The 18,400-nt window shown below is 41.2% G+C and overlaps 1 protein-coding gene across 3 annotated transcripts in view; it reads left to right on the top strand.

Annotated features, from left to right (window-relative positions):
• The window catches only part of RASGRF2 (Ras protein specific guanine nucleotide releasing factor 2), a 374,367-nt gene that overhangs the window by 169,819 nt on the left and 186,148 nt on the right, over window positions 1–18,400 (top strand). For 2 of the 3 annotated variants that reach the window (XM_074384260.1, XM_003920945.4), the window contains one exon: window positions 8,802–8,908. In XM_074384260.1, the coding sequence (XP_074240361.1) occupies window positions 8,802–8,908 (107 nt within the window). Of the gene's footprint in view, window positions 1–8,801; window positions 8,909–18,400 lie in introns of those variants that run through there. The other variant, XM_039474667.2, reaches the window with a different exon arrangement.

Genomic DNA, 18,400 nt, shown 5'->3' with positions numbered 1-18,400 from the left:
GAGTTAATTTTAGTGTAAGGTTTCAGGAAGGAATCCAGTTTCTGCTTTCTGCACATGGCTAACCAGTTTTCCCAACGCCATTTATTAAACAGGGAATCCTTTCTCCATTGCTTGTTGTTATCAGGTTTGTCAAAGATCAGATGGTTGTAGATGTGTGGTGTTGCCTCTGAGGCTTCTGTTCTGTTCCATTGGTTTATATCTCTGTTTTGGTACCAGTACCATGCTGTTTTGATTACTGTAGCCTTGTAGTATAGTTTGAAGTCCAGTAGTGTGATGCCTCCTGCTTTGTTCTTTTTGCTTAGAATTGACTTGGCTCTACGGGCTCTCTTTTGGTTCCATATAAAGTTTAAGGTGGTTTTTTCCAGTTCTGTGAAGAAGGTCACTGGTAGCTTGATGGGGATAACATTGAATCTGTAAATTACTTTGGGCAGTATGGCCATTTTCACGATAGTAATTCTTCCTAACCATGAACATGGAATGTTTCTCCATCTGTTTGTGTCCTCTCTTATTTCATTGAGCAGTGGCTTGTAATTCTCCTTGAAGAGGTCCTTTATGTTCCTTGTTAGTTGTATTCCTAGGTATTTTATTCTCTTTGTAGCAATTGTGAATGGCAGTTCATTCTTGATTTGGCTCTCTTTAAGTCTGTTATTGGTGTATAGGAATGCTTCTGATTTTTGCACATTGAATTTGCATCCTGAGACTTTGCTGAAGTTGCTTATAAGTTTCAGGAGATTTTGGGCTGAGACAATGGGGTCTTCTAGATATACAATCATGTCGTCTGCAAATAGAGACAGTTTGACTTCCTCCTTTCCTATTTGAATACCCTTTATTTCTTTTTCTTGCCTGATTGATCTGGCTAGAACTTCCAGTACTATATTGAATAGGAGTGGTGAAAGAGGGCATCCTTGTCTAGTGCCAGATTTCAAAGGGAATGCTTCCAGTTTTTGGCCATTCAGTATGATATTGGCTGTTGGTTTGTCATAAAATTATTATTTTGAGATACATTCCATCAATACCTAGTTTATTGAGGGTTTTTAGCATAAAGCGCTGTTGAATTTTGTCAAAGGCCTTCTCTGCAACAATTGAGATGATCATGTGGTTTTTGTCTTTGGTTCTGTTTATGTGGTGAATTACGTTTATAGACTTGTGTATGTTGAACCAGCCTTGCATCCCTCGAATGAATCCTACTTGATCATGGTGGATAAGCTTTTTGTTGTACTGTTGCATTTGGCTTGCCAGTATTTTATTGAAGATTTTTGCATCTATGATCATCATGGATATTGGCCTGAAGTTTTCTTTTCTTGTTGAGTCTGCCAGGTTTTGGTATCAGAATGATGTTGGTCTCATAAAATGATTTGGGAAGGATTCCCTCTTTTTGGATTATTTGGAGTATTTTCAGAAGGAATGGTACCAGCTCCTCTTTGTATGTCTGGTAGAATTTGGCTGTGAACCCATCTGGACCTGCGCTTTTTTTGGGTGGTAGGCTCTTAATTGCTGCCTCAACTTCAGACCTTGTTATTGGTCTATTCAGGGTTTCAACTTCTTCCTGGTTTAGGCTTGGGTGGAGGCAAGTGTCCAGGAATTTATCCATTTCTTCCAGATTTATTAGTTTATGTGCATAGAGTTGTTTGTAGTAATCTCTGCTGATGGTTTGAATTTCTGTGGAATCTGTGGTGATATCCCCTTTATCATTTTTTATTGCGTCTATTTGGTTATTCTCTCTTTTCTTTTTTATTAATCTGGCTAATGGTCTGTCTATTTTGTTGATCTTTTCAAAAAACCAGCTCCTAGATTTATTGATTTTTTGAAGGGCTTTTTGTGTCTCTATCTCCTTCAGTTCTGCTCTGATCTTAGTTATTTCTTGTCTTCTGCTAGGTTTTGAGGTTTTTTTTGATCTTGCTCCTCTAGCTCTTTCAATTTTGATGATAGGGTGTCAATTTTTGATCTCTCCTTGCTTCTCCTGTTGGCACTTATTGCTATATGTTTTCCTCTAGAGACTGCTTTAAATGTGTCCCAGAGATTCTGGTATGTTGTGTCTTCATTCTCGTTGGTTTCGAAGAACATCTTTATTTCTGCCTTCATTTCATTGTTTATCCAGTCAATATTCAAGAGCCAGTTGTTCAGTTTCCATGAAGCTGTGCAATTCTGAGTTAGTTTCTGCATTCTGAGTTCTACCTTGATTACACTGTGGTCTGAGAGTCTGTTTGTTATGATTTCCATTCTTTTGCATTTGCTGAGGAGTGATTTGCTTCCAATTACATGGTCAATTTTAGAGTAGGTGTGATGTGGTGCTGAGAAGAATGTATATTCTGTGTATTTGGGGTGGAGAGTTCTGTAAATGTCTATTAGGTTTGCTTGTTCCATATCTGAATTCAAGTCCTGGATATCCTTGTTAATTTTCTGTCTTGTTGATCTGTCTAATATTGACAATGGGCTGTTAAAGTCTCCCACTATTATTGTGTGGGAGTCTAAGTCTCTATGTAAGTCATTAAGAACTTGCCTTATGTATCTGGGTGCTCCTGTATTGGGTGCGTATATATTTAGGATCGTTAGCTCTTCTTGTTTCATTGATCCTTTTACCATTATGTAATGTCCTTCTTTGTCTCTTTTGATCTTTGATGCTTTAAAGTCTATTTTATCAGAGACAAGAATTGCAACTCCGATGTTTTTTTTTGCTCTCCATTTGCTTAGTAAATCTTCCTCCATCCCTATATTTCGAGCCTTTGTGTATCCTTGCATGTGAGATGGGTTTCCTGGATACAGCACACTGATGGGTTTTGGCTTTTTATCCAATTTGCCAGTCTGTGTCTTTTGATTGGGACATTTAGTCCATTTACATTTAGGGTTAATATTGTTACGTGTGAATTTGATACTGCCATTTTGATGCTAGCTGGTTGTTTTGCCTGTTAGTTGATGCAGATTCTTGATTGTGTTGATGCTCTTTACCATTTGGTATGTTTTTGGAGTGGCTGGTACTGACTGTTCCTTTATATGTGTAGAGCCTCTTTCAGGAGTTCTTGTAAAGCAGGCCTGGTGGTGATGAAATCTCTGAGTATTACCTTGTTCACAAAGGATTTTATTTTTCCTTCACTTATGAAGCTTAGTTTGGCTGGATATGAGATTCTGGGTTAAAAGTTCTTTTCTTTAAGCATGTTGAATATTGGTCCACACTCTCTTCTGGCTTGTAGGGTTTCTTCTGAGAGATCTGCTGTGAGTCTGATGGGCTTCCCTTTGTGGATAACCTGACCTTTCTCTCTGGCTGCCCTTAGCATTTTCTCCATTTCAACCCTGGTGAATTTGACAATTGTGTGCCTTAGGGTTGCTCTTCTTGAGGAATATCTCTGTGGTGTTCTCTATTTCCTGGACATGAATATTGGCCTGCTTTGGTAGGTTGGGGAAGTTTTCCTGGATAATATCCTGAAGAGTATTTTCTAGCTTGGATTCATTCTCTTCGTCACATTCAGGTACACCTATCAAACGCAGATTAGGTCTTTTCACAAAGTCCCACATGTGTTGGAAACTTTGTTCATTCCTTTTTACCCTTTTTTCTCTGTTCTTGCCTTCTCGTTTTATTTCATTTAGTTGATCTTCAACCGCTGATATCCTTTCTTCTGCTTGGTCAATTCAGCTGTTGAAATTTGTGCATGCTTCGCAAAGTTCTTGTGTTGTGTTTTTCAGCTCCATCAGTTCACTTATATTCCTCTCTATGTTGTCCATTCTCATTAGCATTTCATCAAATATTTTTTCAAGGTTCTTAGTTTCTTTACATTGGGTTAGAACATGTTCTTTTAGCTCACAGAAGTTTCTTATTACCCACCTTCTTAAGTCTGATTCTGTCATTTCATCACACTCATTCTCCATGCAGCCTTGTTCCCTTGCTGGTGAGGATTTGTGATCCCTTGTAGGAGGAGAGGTGTTCGGGTTTCGGGTGTTTTCATCCTTTTTGCACTGGTTTCTTCCCATCTTTGTGGATTTATCTGCCTGTTGTTTTTGTAGTTGTTGACTTTCAGATTGGGTCTCTGAGTGACATCCAGTTAGTTGATGATGAAGTTATTTCTTCCTGTTTCTTAGTTTTCTTTCTAACATTCAGGCCCCTCTGCTGTAGAACTGCTGAGGTCCCCTCTGTTGTAGGACTGCTGAGGCCCTGCTTGCCTGGTGATCACCTGCAGCTGCTGCAGAACAGTAAGGGTTGCTGCCAGTTTCTTCTTCTGCTATCTTTGTCCCAGAAGGATACCTGCTAGATGTCAGTTTAAGCTCTCCTTTATGAGGTGACTCTTTGGATATACAGGGGTCAGGGAGCTGCTTGAGGAGACAGTCTGTCCTTTATAGGAGCTCACATGCTGAGCTGTGAGCTCCTTTGTTCATTCAGAGCTGCTGGGCATGTACATGTAAGTCTGCTGTAGCAGAACTCATAAACCCGTTTTTTCTTTTTCCCTTTTTCCCAGGTGCTCTGTTCTGGGGATTTAGGGCTTTATTTATGTGTTTCTGTTGTGCCGCTGCCTTTTTTCAGGGCTGCACTGCCCAGCCAGGAGGCAGCCTAGTCACTGTCTGCCTGCAGAGGCTTTGCTGAGCAGCTGTGGGCTCCACCCAGATGCCATGTGAACTTCCCTGCAGTCCTGTTTATATGGATATACAGCTAGTGCTCAACTTATGACCACGATTGGTTCCAACAGACTGGTCGTAACACGATTTGGTCGTAAGTTGAGTAGGCTATATGTACAGTACTGTGAAATGATGTTATAAAAATCTGTAAGTCATATTTGATCATAATTTTCTTTCATTATTGTTATATTTCATAATTTTCTTTGTTCATTTTATGCCATTTGTATCATCTCTGCACCATTTTGTTTCTTATTTTTACATTCGTCAGGTTTAAGTAAAACACTGCATTACCAGTACAACTGGTTTAATACTTGCAAAACATACCAAATTACAAAATACAGGTGCATACAAAAATACAAAATACAGGTGTAAAAACTACCATAGGAAACATTTCCCAGTTGCAAAACATATCAAAATATATAAACATGTACAAAACATTTTATTGGCAATTCCTCTTGGTAGACATCTTGGGAGGGGTTTAATGAAAAATATCCAAGACACAAAACACAAATTGCCATACTGAGTCTGGGATAACAGTTGAAATGGTGCACGCGGAGATGGTAGTGCTTCCGGAAGCTGGTCCGCACTGTCCTACGTCCAGCTGGGCAACGTTTGCACTGCCAGACGCAGAGCAGTCGTGGCTAGCGATTGTGGTCGTAAAGTCGAATGGTCATAAGTTGCATAGGTCGTAAGTCGATCAATATCTGTAGTTAGAACTGCCTCAGCAATGGCGGCCCACCTCTATAGTGGTGGACTCTCTCTGTAATCGTGGGCTGCCTCGGCAATGGCGGGCTGACTCAGCAATGGAGGACTACCTCCTTACTGGTGGACTGCCTCAGTAATGATGGATACCCCTCCCCCACAGAGTTGGACCCTCCCAGATTCAGCTGGGGTTGCTGTGAAACTCTCAACCCAGAGCGTTTCAGATTGCTGTTTTTTTGCGGGGGTGCGACCAGCCAAGCCTGATCACCTGGCTCCCTGCCTCAGAGCCCTTTTTTACTGAGTTGAATGGGTGACTCTGTGTCCCAGTTGTTCCAGTTGCCTTTTGAAAAGGCACTGGGATCTGTGCGATTTCCTGTGTGGTGACCCACTGCGCCAGCTGAAACAGCCGCGCTGAGATTCGTGGTGCATTTTTGCCCAGGAATCTCCTGGCCTGGCTCCCTGTTTCGGTCCCCTTTTTTAAAATGAGTTGAATGGGTGACTCTGTATGCCAGGAGTTCCAATCATCAGCTAAAATGGCGCCTGGACCTGTGTATTTTGTATGGAGAACCACCGTGCAGGGGTGCTGGCGAAAACAGCCTCGCCGGTGAAAACAGCCATGCTATTGACCCCTGGGGCTCCGCCACCTGGGAGTCTCCTGGTCTGTGGGTAATAAAAATCTGTCTGGAAATGTGGCGTCCACTCACCCTCCCAGGCTTTCTCTGGGAGCTGCAATCCTGAGCTGCTCCTAATCGGCCATCTTCCTCAGGTCTATTTTGTTTTTTAAGTGACTTGATAGTATCCTTCAATCAGGGAAATGGAATTGTTGGGAAATAAGCAAAAGAGGAATAAGATACTTTATAATTTTATAATTACTACTACTGATAGTAATATTATAAGAAGTATTTGATATTATTGTAATAATTATCAATACAACAGAACATTAAAATTTCTGATGCAATTGGAAATTATCCTGGTGTATGGTGGATTTGGGGCAGAGTTTTTCTAGTCTCTGTTGCATGGAGGTGGTAACCCTTCATATGTTCCAATATTATGCATGGATCTTGGCTCCAACTTGGTGCCCTGCACAGGGCCAAGACCATGAGATTCAAGGCCCCCACCCCCTTGGATGTTAGAACCTTAGTTACTATGCTTTTTGCTTTGGCTTTGCCTTTCACCTTTGTTTCTACACCAAAGGATTCCTTCTTTTCTCCCCTACTTTAGCTTGGCTATGTATGTTTTGCCCAGTTTGGGATTTTCCCTCAGCTTGGTTTACTGCTTTGCCCTACTTTGATTCACAGTGGTCAGGAAATTGGAGAGGATGGCTGAGGGCGGTGGCTCACTCCTGTTATCTCAACACTGGGAGGCTGAGGCAGGCAGATCACCTGAGATCAGGAGTTTGAGATCAACCTGGCCAGTAGGGCGAAACCCTGTCTCTACTAAAAATACAAAAATTAGCCCGTGTGGTGGTGGGCGCCTGTAATCCCAGATCCTTGAGAGGCAGAGGCTGGAGAATTGCTTGAACCTGGAAGGCGGAGGTTGCTGTGAACCAAGATCCAGCCTGGGAGATAGACCAAGACCCCATCTTAAAAAAAAAAAAAAAAAAAAAAAGGAAATGAGAGGACATATCCTAACATATCCTAAGGGGCTTGGAAGCACTATTAGTTTTTCTAGATCTAGTGGCTTGTTTTAAAGCATTTTGAAACTTTATAGCTAGAGCAAATCTTCAGATATCCCATGTGTTCAATTATGACTTAAAGATGTCTGAGTTTGTACTGACTGATCGTGATCTACTGGGTGTATTGTTATTTGTGAATATTGTCGAAGGGCAATGCATCTTCCACTCAACACGTCTGTCACTTTGTCTAATTCAAAGCACACTCTAAACCCAATATACATATGTATTTCTGTGTATTTTACATGAGAATTCTCCACATCTTAGCAGATTATTCTAAGCTGGTTGTAAAAAACTTCTGTTTTAGAACTGTGATCTAAGGACTCTGCTTGTTGCTATAAAACATGTCTGTCTTTGCTGGAACATGGAGTGGCTTAGCAAGCTAGCATGAGGTTGAGAGTCTTTGAATCTTGGTTGTATGATTATGTCTGTTCTGGAATCCTGAGAAACCAGTAACAAATTTTTATCTTTATATTAACAGTATAAAATTGACCGTTTTTTGGTGTACATTTCTATGAATGTAAACAGATGCTTGGATTTGTATAACCTCCATAATCAGGATACAGAACCATTTTATCACCACCTAAGCTCCCTCATGTGATTCCTGTGTAGTCACACACTCCCACCCCTGACCACTGGCACTCCTGATCTGTTCTCTGTCCCTGTTTTAAGAATATCGTGCCGGGCGCGGTGGCTCAAGCCTGTAATCCCAGCACTTTGGGAGGACGAGGCGGGTGGATCACGAGGTCAAGAGATTGAGACCATCCTGGTCAACATGGTGAAACCCTGTCTCTACTAAAAATACAAAAAAGTAGCTGGGCATGGTGGTGCGTGCCTGTAATCCCAGCTACTCAGGAGGCTGAGGCAGGAGAATTGCCTGAACCCAGGAGGTGGAGGTTGCGGTGAGCCGAGATCGTGCCATTGCACTCCAGCCTGGGTAACAAGAGCGAAACTTCGTCTCAAAAAAAAAAAAAAGAATATCACACAACAGGAATCATACATAGTATATAACCTTTGAGACTGACTTTTCTATTCCAAATGATACTTTTACTCCACGTTGTTGCTTTTATCAAGATTATTTCTTTTTATTGCTGAAAAGCATTTGAGACTGACTTTTCTATTCAACGTGATGCTTTTTCTGCACAGTGTTGCTTTTATCAATAATTTTTTTTGCTCTTTATTGCTGAGTAGTATTCCATTGTTCAGATGTACTGCATTTGGATATTTAGGTTGTTTCCAGTTTTTCAAGTCTGCATTCTGGAATACTGTGTTGAACAGAATTACAAGGCTACCTCTGGGGAAACAGGGGCATAAGCAAATGGTGACATCTGCTAAGATTGCAGAAGAGGCAAATGATAGCAACTGGACTGCATAATTATAGGGATATTGCTTCCCAGGATGGAGAATAGATACAGAATAGAACAGATAATAAAATTAGCTGGTGCAGTGATGTAGACTCATGTGTCCCTGCAGCTTTATCACACCACAAAAAGGGAAACCTTTTGGAAAATATCATATTACCTTTCATTTATCTGCATACCCCAGTTTGTACAATATTCCTTCTTTGTACTTGTACAGAAAGGTCCATTACAGTAGTGTTAAGGGTTGACCCTCACTGAGGGGTGTTAAGATGCAGACTATGGTATCTTCTAGGTGCAAAGTCATTGCCAACTGGACCAAGATGATGTGTTGCATTTTGAAATAAAATTTGCATAAGTGCTGATGCATTTTGTAAATATATACCCTTGGTAGGCAAATACTGTGTTATTATGCTGTTGTGCTTGAAAAATAGAACTAAACTTTTTGTGTTTGTTTTCCTTTCCAGTATTACTTTACTGTTCTTTTTGGCCATGAAGGTCAGAAACCACTGGAGCTGCGCTGTGAGGAGGAGCAGGATGGTAAAGAGTGGATGGAGGCCATTCACCAAGCCAGGTATGGGCTGAGTCCTCCTATGTGGTACTTGATTGTTTGGGCCCTGCATCGGGGTTACCACTGTTGGTGGTAGTTGTGAAAGAATTTGCAATTCTAAGATGAATTTTCTCCTGGTGCCTGGTCCTTAGTCGTGCGTGAGAGAATTATTTGGGCTTTCCGTGGCTATATTCCAGCTAAAGATTAATGATAATACATATAATAATAATAAGTAGTAGTGGTAGTCCTTTTTGTGGATTTCTTCCTATGTGCCAGGCATTATTATATGTAGTATACGTGATTTTCAGTTACAGAATGTATGAAATGTATTGACTCACTCATCCTGTCAACAGTCTGCAGAGGGGCATTATAATTCCCCCCGTCTGCAGAGAAGGAAACTGAGGACTGGAAGGTTAGTTTGCTTGCCTGAGGTCACACAGCTAGTAAGCCACAGAGCTGGGATATGGCCCTAGCCCAGCCTACATTTGTAAACCCTGCTCTGTGCATCTTGGTTATCAAACGAAGGTGATGACATCCTCTATGTAGGGAAATAGAAGAGTGTGATTTCACTTCCCCCTGTGAAACATCAGGAAGGTGGAAAGGTGTGTGCAAGGTCTTAAATGGGAACAAGAAATCTGAGAGAGATGCAAGGCAGGGCCATCTCTTTTATTTTCCTGTTCAGTCCCTAAAACCGGTTCAGTTTTGTTTCCCATGGCTCTCAAGCTCTTCCTTTTCGCTTGTCCACTCCCTAATCCGGGCTGTCACTCTGCAACTCCCTGCTCTTTTGTCTTGCTCATCTCCCGGGTATTTTGGGGCAACACTCTAGCTGTGTCATGCTTTCTTTTTCTTCACCTGATGAGCCTTCCCTTCTCCTTCTGTCTGTTCCTCTCCCTGCAAGTCAGCCCTCACTGGCACCCTCTTCACATGGTTGTGGCTCTTGCATTGTGTACTGCACACAGGCCACTTTGCAATTCCGGTTATCATTGCTTTTTTAATGTAGTTAACATGTCAGATTTCTGGTTCCTAAGTAGGATTGTATACACCTTGAGAATGAAGAGAGGGATTGGGGTACATTCATATCTGAGTGAAGTGCATTGCTACTTATGTAGTGGGTGATCAGGAAATCTCTTCAGTTTGATTATAAGAATGAAGCATTTAGGCTGGGTGTGGTGGCTCACACCTGTAATCCCAGCACTTTGGGAGGCTGAGGCAGGTGGATCATCTGAGGCCAGGACTTTGGGACCAGGCTGGCCAGCATGGTGAAACCCCGTTTCTATTAAAAATACGAAAATTAGGGCCGGGCGCGGTGGCTCAAGCCTGTAATCCCAGCACTTTGGGAGGCCAAGGCGGGTGGATCACAAGGTCAAGAGATTGAAACCATCCTGGCCAACATGGTGAACCCCGTCTCTACTAAAAATACAAAAAATTACCTGGGCATGGCGGAGTGAGCCTGTAGTCCCAGCTACTTAGGAGGCTGAGGCAAGAGAATTGCTTGAACCCAGGAGGCAGAGGTTGCAGTGAGCCGAGATTGTGCCACTGCACTCCAGCTTAGTGCCTGGTGACAGAGTGAGACTCTGTCTCAAAAAAAAAAAGAAAATTAGCCAGGCGTGGTGGCACACGCCTGCAGTCCAGCTACTTTGGAGGCTGAGGCAGGAGAGTTGCTCAAACCCAGGAGTTGGAGGCTGCAGTGAACTGAGGTCACCCTACTACACTGCAGCCTGGGTGACAGAGCAAAACTTCATCTCAAAAAAAAAAAAAAAAAAAAGAATGAGGCATTTATTTTGAGTGAGTACAGGCTGTTCTGTTCTTTGAACCCTTGACGCTTTCTCTGAAAGTCTCCCCTCTCCTCTCCACTCCCCTCCCTCTTCAGCTACTTATGTTGAGCTCCTTCTCTGACAAGCAATGTGCCAAGTGCTTTACATACTTATCTCTTTTTATTCTTCACTACAAGCTAATACGGTATTATTACCCCATTTTACAGATGAGAAAACAAAAATTTGTGATGGGCAGATTGGCCAAATTCTAACACAAAGGTATTAAGCTGCAGAGCTGGGATTCAAACCCAAGTCAATTGGACCTCAGAACCTTTAGCCAGTGTTCCATATTGTACTTAAACTTTCATTACCCTCTTTATCTCTGCAGTCTTTTCTTGTTGTTTTTGTTTTTGTTTTTCTCTTCCTCATTCAAAGAGGAAAGTAGATTAATGTGAGACTAGGGTTGAGAGTAAAAGATGTTATTTGCAAAGTATTTCAGTTCCTTTTCTTTCTCTGAGAGGCAATGGGCTGGCAACTAAGTGCCGCTCTCTACGTGAGCCGCAGGGGAGCTTGCCACAAGTCATGAGGACCCTGGCACCTGGTTCAGCTGTCCTCGCTCTTGGTGCTCTCTGTTTGAGGGTTTCGATCCAGACTTAGGACTAATGCGGAATGATTTGCTGTAGAAAGTAAGTCAGGTCTTCAAAGATGAAAGAAGCATTAAGCTGGCAAGGTAGAGGCCTTGGGTCATTTCCAGACACAATCTTTGCAGCCATTTCTATTCCTCTCTACTTGGGAGTTAGAATCCGTAATTTAAAACATGCCTGTTTTCCCATCTTTTTTCATTCCAGAAGAGCAAGTACCATCAGTAGCCCCAAATGCCTTTGTAGTTGCCAAGCAAATATCTTGGTGAACCAAACACAAGTAGTGTGAATTGCTTTGAAGATGATTAGATTCCAAGTAAGAGATCTTTTTTCTGTTCCAGGAATGAACTCTGTCATGTATAGGAAACTGAGTTGATAAGTATTTGGTATCGTTTGACATGCAGTCAAATCCAGGGCATGTGTGATCTTGTCAGGAGACAGACTTTAGAAACCACTTAACTGGTTTGGATGATACAATGGTGAACCATTTTCTTCTTTTCGGATATGAAGAGTTGGTTAATAATTGACTTTTTTTCTTGATGTTTTGACGTTTTGGTCTACCAGGTCTACTTTTCTCTTGGCTTGAGACATGAGACTGGGTTCTTTTATAGCTTATTTTACTCTGACTGCTTTATACTGAGTTCTTATATTTTGCTTTATGAATTGAGATATTTCTTAATTTTTTGTTTTCTAAATCAGGGAAGAAAACTTTTTGATCTAAGCTTGATTAAGTTGAGTTTTTGGTATAAACTTGGATCTGTAAAATTCACCTTGATTTTGTTCATGCATGAGCAAAGCCAGAAAGTTAACGAAGCTGATTCAGAGAAAGAATTGATCAGCCATTTTTTTTTTTGGCATTGTAATAAAACACAATTAATTAATTATGCTTGGTTGACTAAGCATTTCACCCTCACAGGGCAGTCTGATGGCATTAATTTTGTACCGATGCCTTTTTAATATAAAAGTTTTAAATACTCAATATTTATGGTTTTATTAATCCGTCTTTTAAAAAATCAAAACTTTTTATTAGTTTAGCACTAGATTAGTTCTTTTCTGATCTACTCATCCTCCTATAGATGCCACTTAGATACAAAGACTGCTCAGAACCCCTCGTCTGAGTCACTCTTGTTTTCCTGGGATGGCTTTTCAGTACCAGCCTGGGTGTGCTGTCTTTGCGTGCTATGAAAATCACTTTGTTGCTGTTGGCTTTTGTATGTCCAAGAGGAATCTACTTGCCCCACGTTGTCTTCAGAGAATCTTAGTGTCATTTTCTGGGATGTCCAGTTGCATGTTTTCTCCTTTAGATCTGGCCCAGAAAAAAAACATTTTGAAATTAACATTTTTCAGTAGGAAGCTTTGACCAGTCCAAGAAGCTAATTTTAATGTTTTGCTTACCATTGGCAAATACTGCATTTCTAGAATGCAGGCATTTTTAGGATGTCATTTTACCACTTGTTATGGCACTAATTCAGGGGAAGCTGCTACTGAGACCCAGTCTTGTTTTTGTCTTGATGGGTTGAGGCCAGAGCATTTTCATAGCAGTTAAGTCTATGCTTATTTCCTATGTGGTTTTCTACTTGAGTATGGAACTCTGGACATGAAAAATAACCTGACATTTCTTGTTTTCTTGGCCATATGTGTCCCTCATGGTTGATTTACTTGCAGACACTAGGACGATCAAAGACACTGACCTGGTCGATTGCGGGTCATTAGGGCTTATTAGCTGAAAAGATATCTTCTCAGTGTTTCATTTGCTATAACACGGACCAAGCAAAGTATCTGCAGTTAGGAGATAGTCATGGCATGGGCGTGGATCCAGGTGAACATCTTCCAAGGATCTTGCCACCATGGACTAAGCCTAATACTTCACAGGACCTAGACTATGACATTTGGGAAGGAAGGAGGAAGGTTCTCCAGAGATGTAGTAGGTAGATTTCAGATGACTTTGTGATGATCTGGATTTGGACAGTATTAGACAAGGGTGGCATCTGACACATCTCTCAGGCCCCTAGCTTGGATGGTGTCACTCAGTAGGAAAAGAAATGATGAATGAGGACAGGTTTGTGGGGCAAAGATGATGAGCATTGGACAGGAAGCACTGAGCAATTTCTGCTGGAAATTGGAAGACTTTGATTATCCCTGGGATGGAAAGGGAACTGTGAGATACTGAATTGATCCCTTGGTATGAGAGAATGAGTATCCAGGGGGCTGATACAGAAGTAAGATGTGTCTTGAGGAGAGAGGAGAGTTTGGGTTTCTACCAAGGTGGAGGGATTGGGAAAACAGACGTTAAGGACATTGAGCCTAGCACAGAGCATTGGTGAATGTGTGTAGCTTTGCAACCCTGCAGATTTATGTGTTCAGTGTCTGAGACTATCCCACTATCTTTTGCCTGCTTTCCAATTTCTTCAGCTGAATCTGCTCAAATCCCCACCTCTATTCTCTTCCCTCCCCTCAGGGTGTATCTTGTACAGGTGAAACGCAGGCTTTCCTCTAAGGGCAGAGCATACAAAGGGAAAAAAGAATTACAAAAAGGAATATGTTTCTACTCCATAAAGCTCGTGTCAGATGGACTTTGGCAAGGGCCTGACCTAACCCTTTCTTTCACCCGTCAGTCTCCAGCTTGGCGAGCAGAGAGACTTTATCTTCCAGTTAAACCTTTCAATTATGCCTTGTTCTCTTCTCCAGTAAAGAAAGCTCTAATGCAGCCTCTTGGATCTGTTTGTCATGTATAGTCCTTTTGATTACATGTGCCTGAGACAGCTGTTGTTCATGCTCTCTTTCCCTTAAAATACACACACACACACACACACACACAATGTGGTAGCTGCACCAAACACCCAACACATAACGCTTGTAACCTCATCCTTGGAAAAAGACTTGATCCGCAGCAAAGTATATAGTATAAAAATCTGTGCAGCACTAAAGGCCACTGTGTGTATCATATCATTCCCATAAAATTAGCCCTTTAGAGAACACACAGAGAGAAATGCCTCACAAATCAGAGAAGAGTGATTACATAGAAAAGCTGAAAATGTTTCAGGTGTCACAGCAACATCATAGGACCAGAAAAATTAGAGATGGGCAGTGATGTTATAGCCTAAAGAATCCCAGCACCATAATTTGTATTCTTCTTGTAACAGTAAGACCATCACTACTTCAGAGCTGAAAATGTAGATTTTGTCCATGTAAGGTATTTATATATATATATATTTTTTTGCTAAGAACTTCTGTCAGGGCTTTGCCTCCATACTTGCCACAATGAAGGAGAATTCAACATTCTTTTTTCTCTTACATCCTACAAAGTGCAACATGAAAGAGAAGGGATACTGTGTAAATTATGAAAGATCTCACCTGATTTGATGGTTACAATTTGTTTTCTACAGGGAAAAGTTGGGCTTGAATTTTCTTATTTGAATATTTAGTTAATACTTTTGTCAGCTGTCTTTCCTACTTCTCAGTGTTTTTGTTTCAAGTGTTTGCCTTGCACCTGAGGCACCCAGCTGACACACAGTCGGACCTTCTGCCTACACTCACCAAGCTGGCGCCCCGTCCTCATGCGTACACCATCTCACCTGCAGGAGGGAGCCATCCTCGTGACTCTCTTTGCCTGCTCCAGCAGAACCATCTCTGGTTCAAGTCCAATTTCTACCTTGAGCTCTCTCTCCGATTTCTTACTCCATTTCTCTCTTGTATTTCCAGTCTATTTACTTCTCGCTCCTTAGCTTTGTTTTCTGTATTTTTGGGGTCTCCTAAAAATCTCTCCTGTCTTGAAAGAGAAATGAAAGTCTTTTCTTGGCACTGAATACTCCTCTTGCAACTGTCTTTTCTTGCACATGCAGCCCAGCTTCTTGAAGAAATGGTTCTGTTGCTCTCCTAGGCACGCAGCTCTTCCTCTCTTTCCAGCTCTTCCTGATGGGTTTTGTTCCTACTCCGCCGTAACTGTTGTCACCTGGGTCAACAATGAATTTTCAAAGCTTTTTCTTCATTATATAACTTCAACTTTCTGTTCATATTTAATACTTACTTTTGAAATACACAAGTGATACATAAAAGCACGCTCCCTAAAAAAAAAAAAAATTCAGACAATACAAAAGTAAAAAGTTATAGTTCCATCCCCTCCCTGTTTATTTCCCCAAGCCCACTTACTTTCTCAGATGGGTTTACTGGTAACAGTTCGGTGTGCATACTTCCAGACTTTTCTCTACATTTGCATATGGATAGATATGTAGAGTGATATAATTACAGACTTTTTATTTGCTCTTCACATTATTTGCCATCTTTTTATGTTAATTTGGAGGGTTTATTTTAACATTGTAGGGATATAGGGATCTAAGTCTTATCTCAAAATTTTCATTCCTTTTGTTTATGATGTCTCTCCCGCCTGATTCTCCCTCTACTCCTTTGACAATTTCTTCTTGTTCTATTTCACTACTCCTGTGGTTCTGTCCCTTTCTTTACTGTGGCTGTTTGTGTGGGGCTTTGCTTTTGCTCTTTCTGTCTCCTCACTTGGATCTACTCCCCAGACTTAGACCATGTAGATAGAGCCTCTCTTTCTCAATACTTTCTCTGCTAAACACATGCTACATGCACTGTGTGCCTCTTTTTGTTTAATCATCTGATAGCTCATGAGGTAGCTGGCACTATCCCCAGTGAATCTGAGTCTTGGAGAGATAAAATGATCTCCTGAGGGCCACCAATCTAGGAAATGACAGAGCTGTAATCAAGTCCTTGGCAGGCTGACTCCAAAGCCTATGCACTTAACCACAAAGATATATGGCCTCCATTATATGTAGAAATTCACCAACACATATTTTTCTATATTGAACTATCTATATATCATCTCTCCCTGGGTTCTCAGAGTTACCTGATACTCAGCAAGACAAATCCAAACTCATGTATTTCTCCAGGCAGCCTCAGGTTCCTTTCCTGGCTAGGATGCAAGGCATAGTCTCCTATACATCTAGTCACCCAAACCAGCAGGGTATCACCCCCGACCCCAGCCTGACTACTCATTCCAGTCATCACTTGTGGATCCTAAACCAGAACATCACTAGTCTTCATTCCTCTACATCTGCAGCATTGGTCTGGTTCAGGCCACCAACATCGATTGCCTGGACTATTGCTCTGCCACCTCATCTGTCTCTTCCAGGTTGGCTTCCTTCCCATCCCTTCTCCATAGTTACTAGAGTGCCGTTTCTAAGAGAACATCTGATCTGCTGAAGGAATTCCAGGGTTCCTGGTTGCTTTTAGTTATTATAATTCAATTTACTTCTTATTGTAGAAAATTTTAAATACATGCAGAGAAAGAGAGACAATGGTTATCCTTGTTGCTTTAAGAAGAGAAAATAGTCATGATTTCACTGACATTTATTGCTTTCCTCCCCAATGCTAGGCTTTGCTCTGAGTTCTGTGATGGAGTGAGCCAGTCCAAGTGAGGCCCCTCTGAGCTGACCTCTGTGAACTCCTCGTCCCACCCCTCCCCTTATGTCCTGGGCTCTAGCTAGAGCCACCACATTACAGGAATTTTAATGTGCAGGAATGTCTCTTCCAGTCTGACTTATACCAACACATCTTTTAGGATGGAGCCCTTAGCAGCTTGCATCTTCTTTCCCAGTCCTCTTCCTCTACCAGCAGGAAGCCTGGCCATTCCCTTCTTTGAGACCTCGCGGTAACTTCTTATTTCGCTCAAAGCACCTAAGAGATTATTGCATTGATTTGTTTATATGTCTGTGTCTCTCTGTCAGCCAGAATTCCTTCAAAGCAAATTGTGCACTACTCACTTTTTGTGCCCTGCCCCAGCATAGAGCCAAATTGCTTTTCAGAAATGCATGTACTGATTTAATCTCCCTCCACTAGGGCAGAAGAAAACTGGAATCATTTTTTAAAATCTTTACTGTATCAATGGGTTAAAAATGATAAGTTGGTGTAATAAGCATTTTCTTGATTATTGGTGAGATGTTGTTTTGCTATCACCAATATCTGTCTATATTTACCATATAAATTATCATCTCATATCCTTTTTATTTTTTGGTATTGGTATTTTTCTAGAAGTTTTTTTAATAAGCTCTTTGTATGACAAAAATATATTCATCTTTTATATTTGTTCAAATCACCCTGCATCATTTTTTTGTCTTGTAGTTATACCTATGGGATTTTTTTTGATATTAGAGTTTTGAATTATAATGTAATTAAAATATATTGCTTTTGGGGGGAAGTTGTTCTATTGCTTTTTAAAAAATATTTTAAAAAATCAAGATATACTTCATATACCAAAAGTTTATCATTGTAAAGTGTATAATTCAGTGTTTTTCTAGTATAGTCACAAGGTTGTACAACCATCACCACTAATTTCAGAGCATTTGCAACACCAAAAAAGAAACCCCATATCCAATGGCCATCACTCCCAGTTCCCCACTTCCCTTAGCTCTAGCCAATCACCAGACTCCTTTCTGTGTTTATGGATTTGCTCCTTCCGGCCATTTCGTATCGATGGAATTATACAAACATTTTGTGTCTGATTTCGTTCACTTTGCATAATGTTTTCAAACTTCGTAGATGTTATGGCATATATTAGTGCTTCATTCCTTTTAATGGCTGAATTCTATTCCACTGTATGGATATACCACATTTTATTTATCTGCTCCTCAGTTGGTGGCCATTTAGGTTGTTTCTGCTTTTTGCTAGTCTGAATAATGCTGCTGTGAATATTTGTGCGCATTTGTACCTGAACACATGTTTTCAACTCTCTTGGCTATATGCCTGGGAGTGGAATTGCCAGGTCATTTGGAAACTCTATGTTTAACTTTTTGAGAAACTGCCAAACTGTTTTCTTGTCTTTTTTTTTTTAATTGCATTTTAGGTTTGGGGGTACATGTGAAGAACATGCAAGATAGTTGCATAGGAACACACATGGTGGCGTGATTTGCTGCCTTCCTCCCCTACACCTATATCTGGCATTTCTTCCCATGCTATCTCTCCCCAACTCTCCACCCCTCTCTGTCTCTCCCCTGTTTCCCCCCAACAGACCCCAGTGTGTGATGCTCCCCTCCCTGTGCCCATGTGTTCTCATTGTTCAACACCCACCTGTGAGTGAGAACATGCGGTGTTTTGATTTTTTG

Source organism: Saimiri boliviensis, chromosome 1 (assembly GCF_048565385.1).
Source record: "Saimiri boliviensis isolate mSaiBol1 chromosome 1, mSaiBol1.pri, whole genome shotgun sequence".
Taxonomy (NCBI): domain Eukaryota; kingdom Metazoa; phylum Chordata; class Mammalia; order Primates; family Cebidae; genus Saimiri; species Saimiri boliviensis.
Note: the sequence above shows the minus strand (reverse complement) of the source record. Positions and strands in the feature narration are given on the sequence as shown.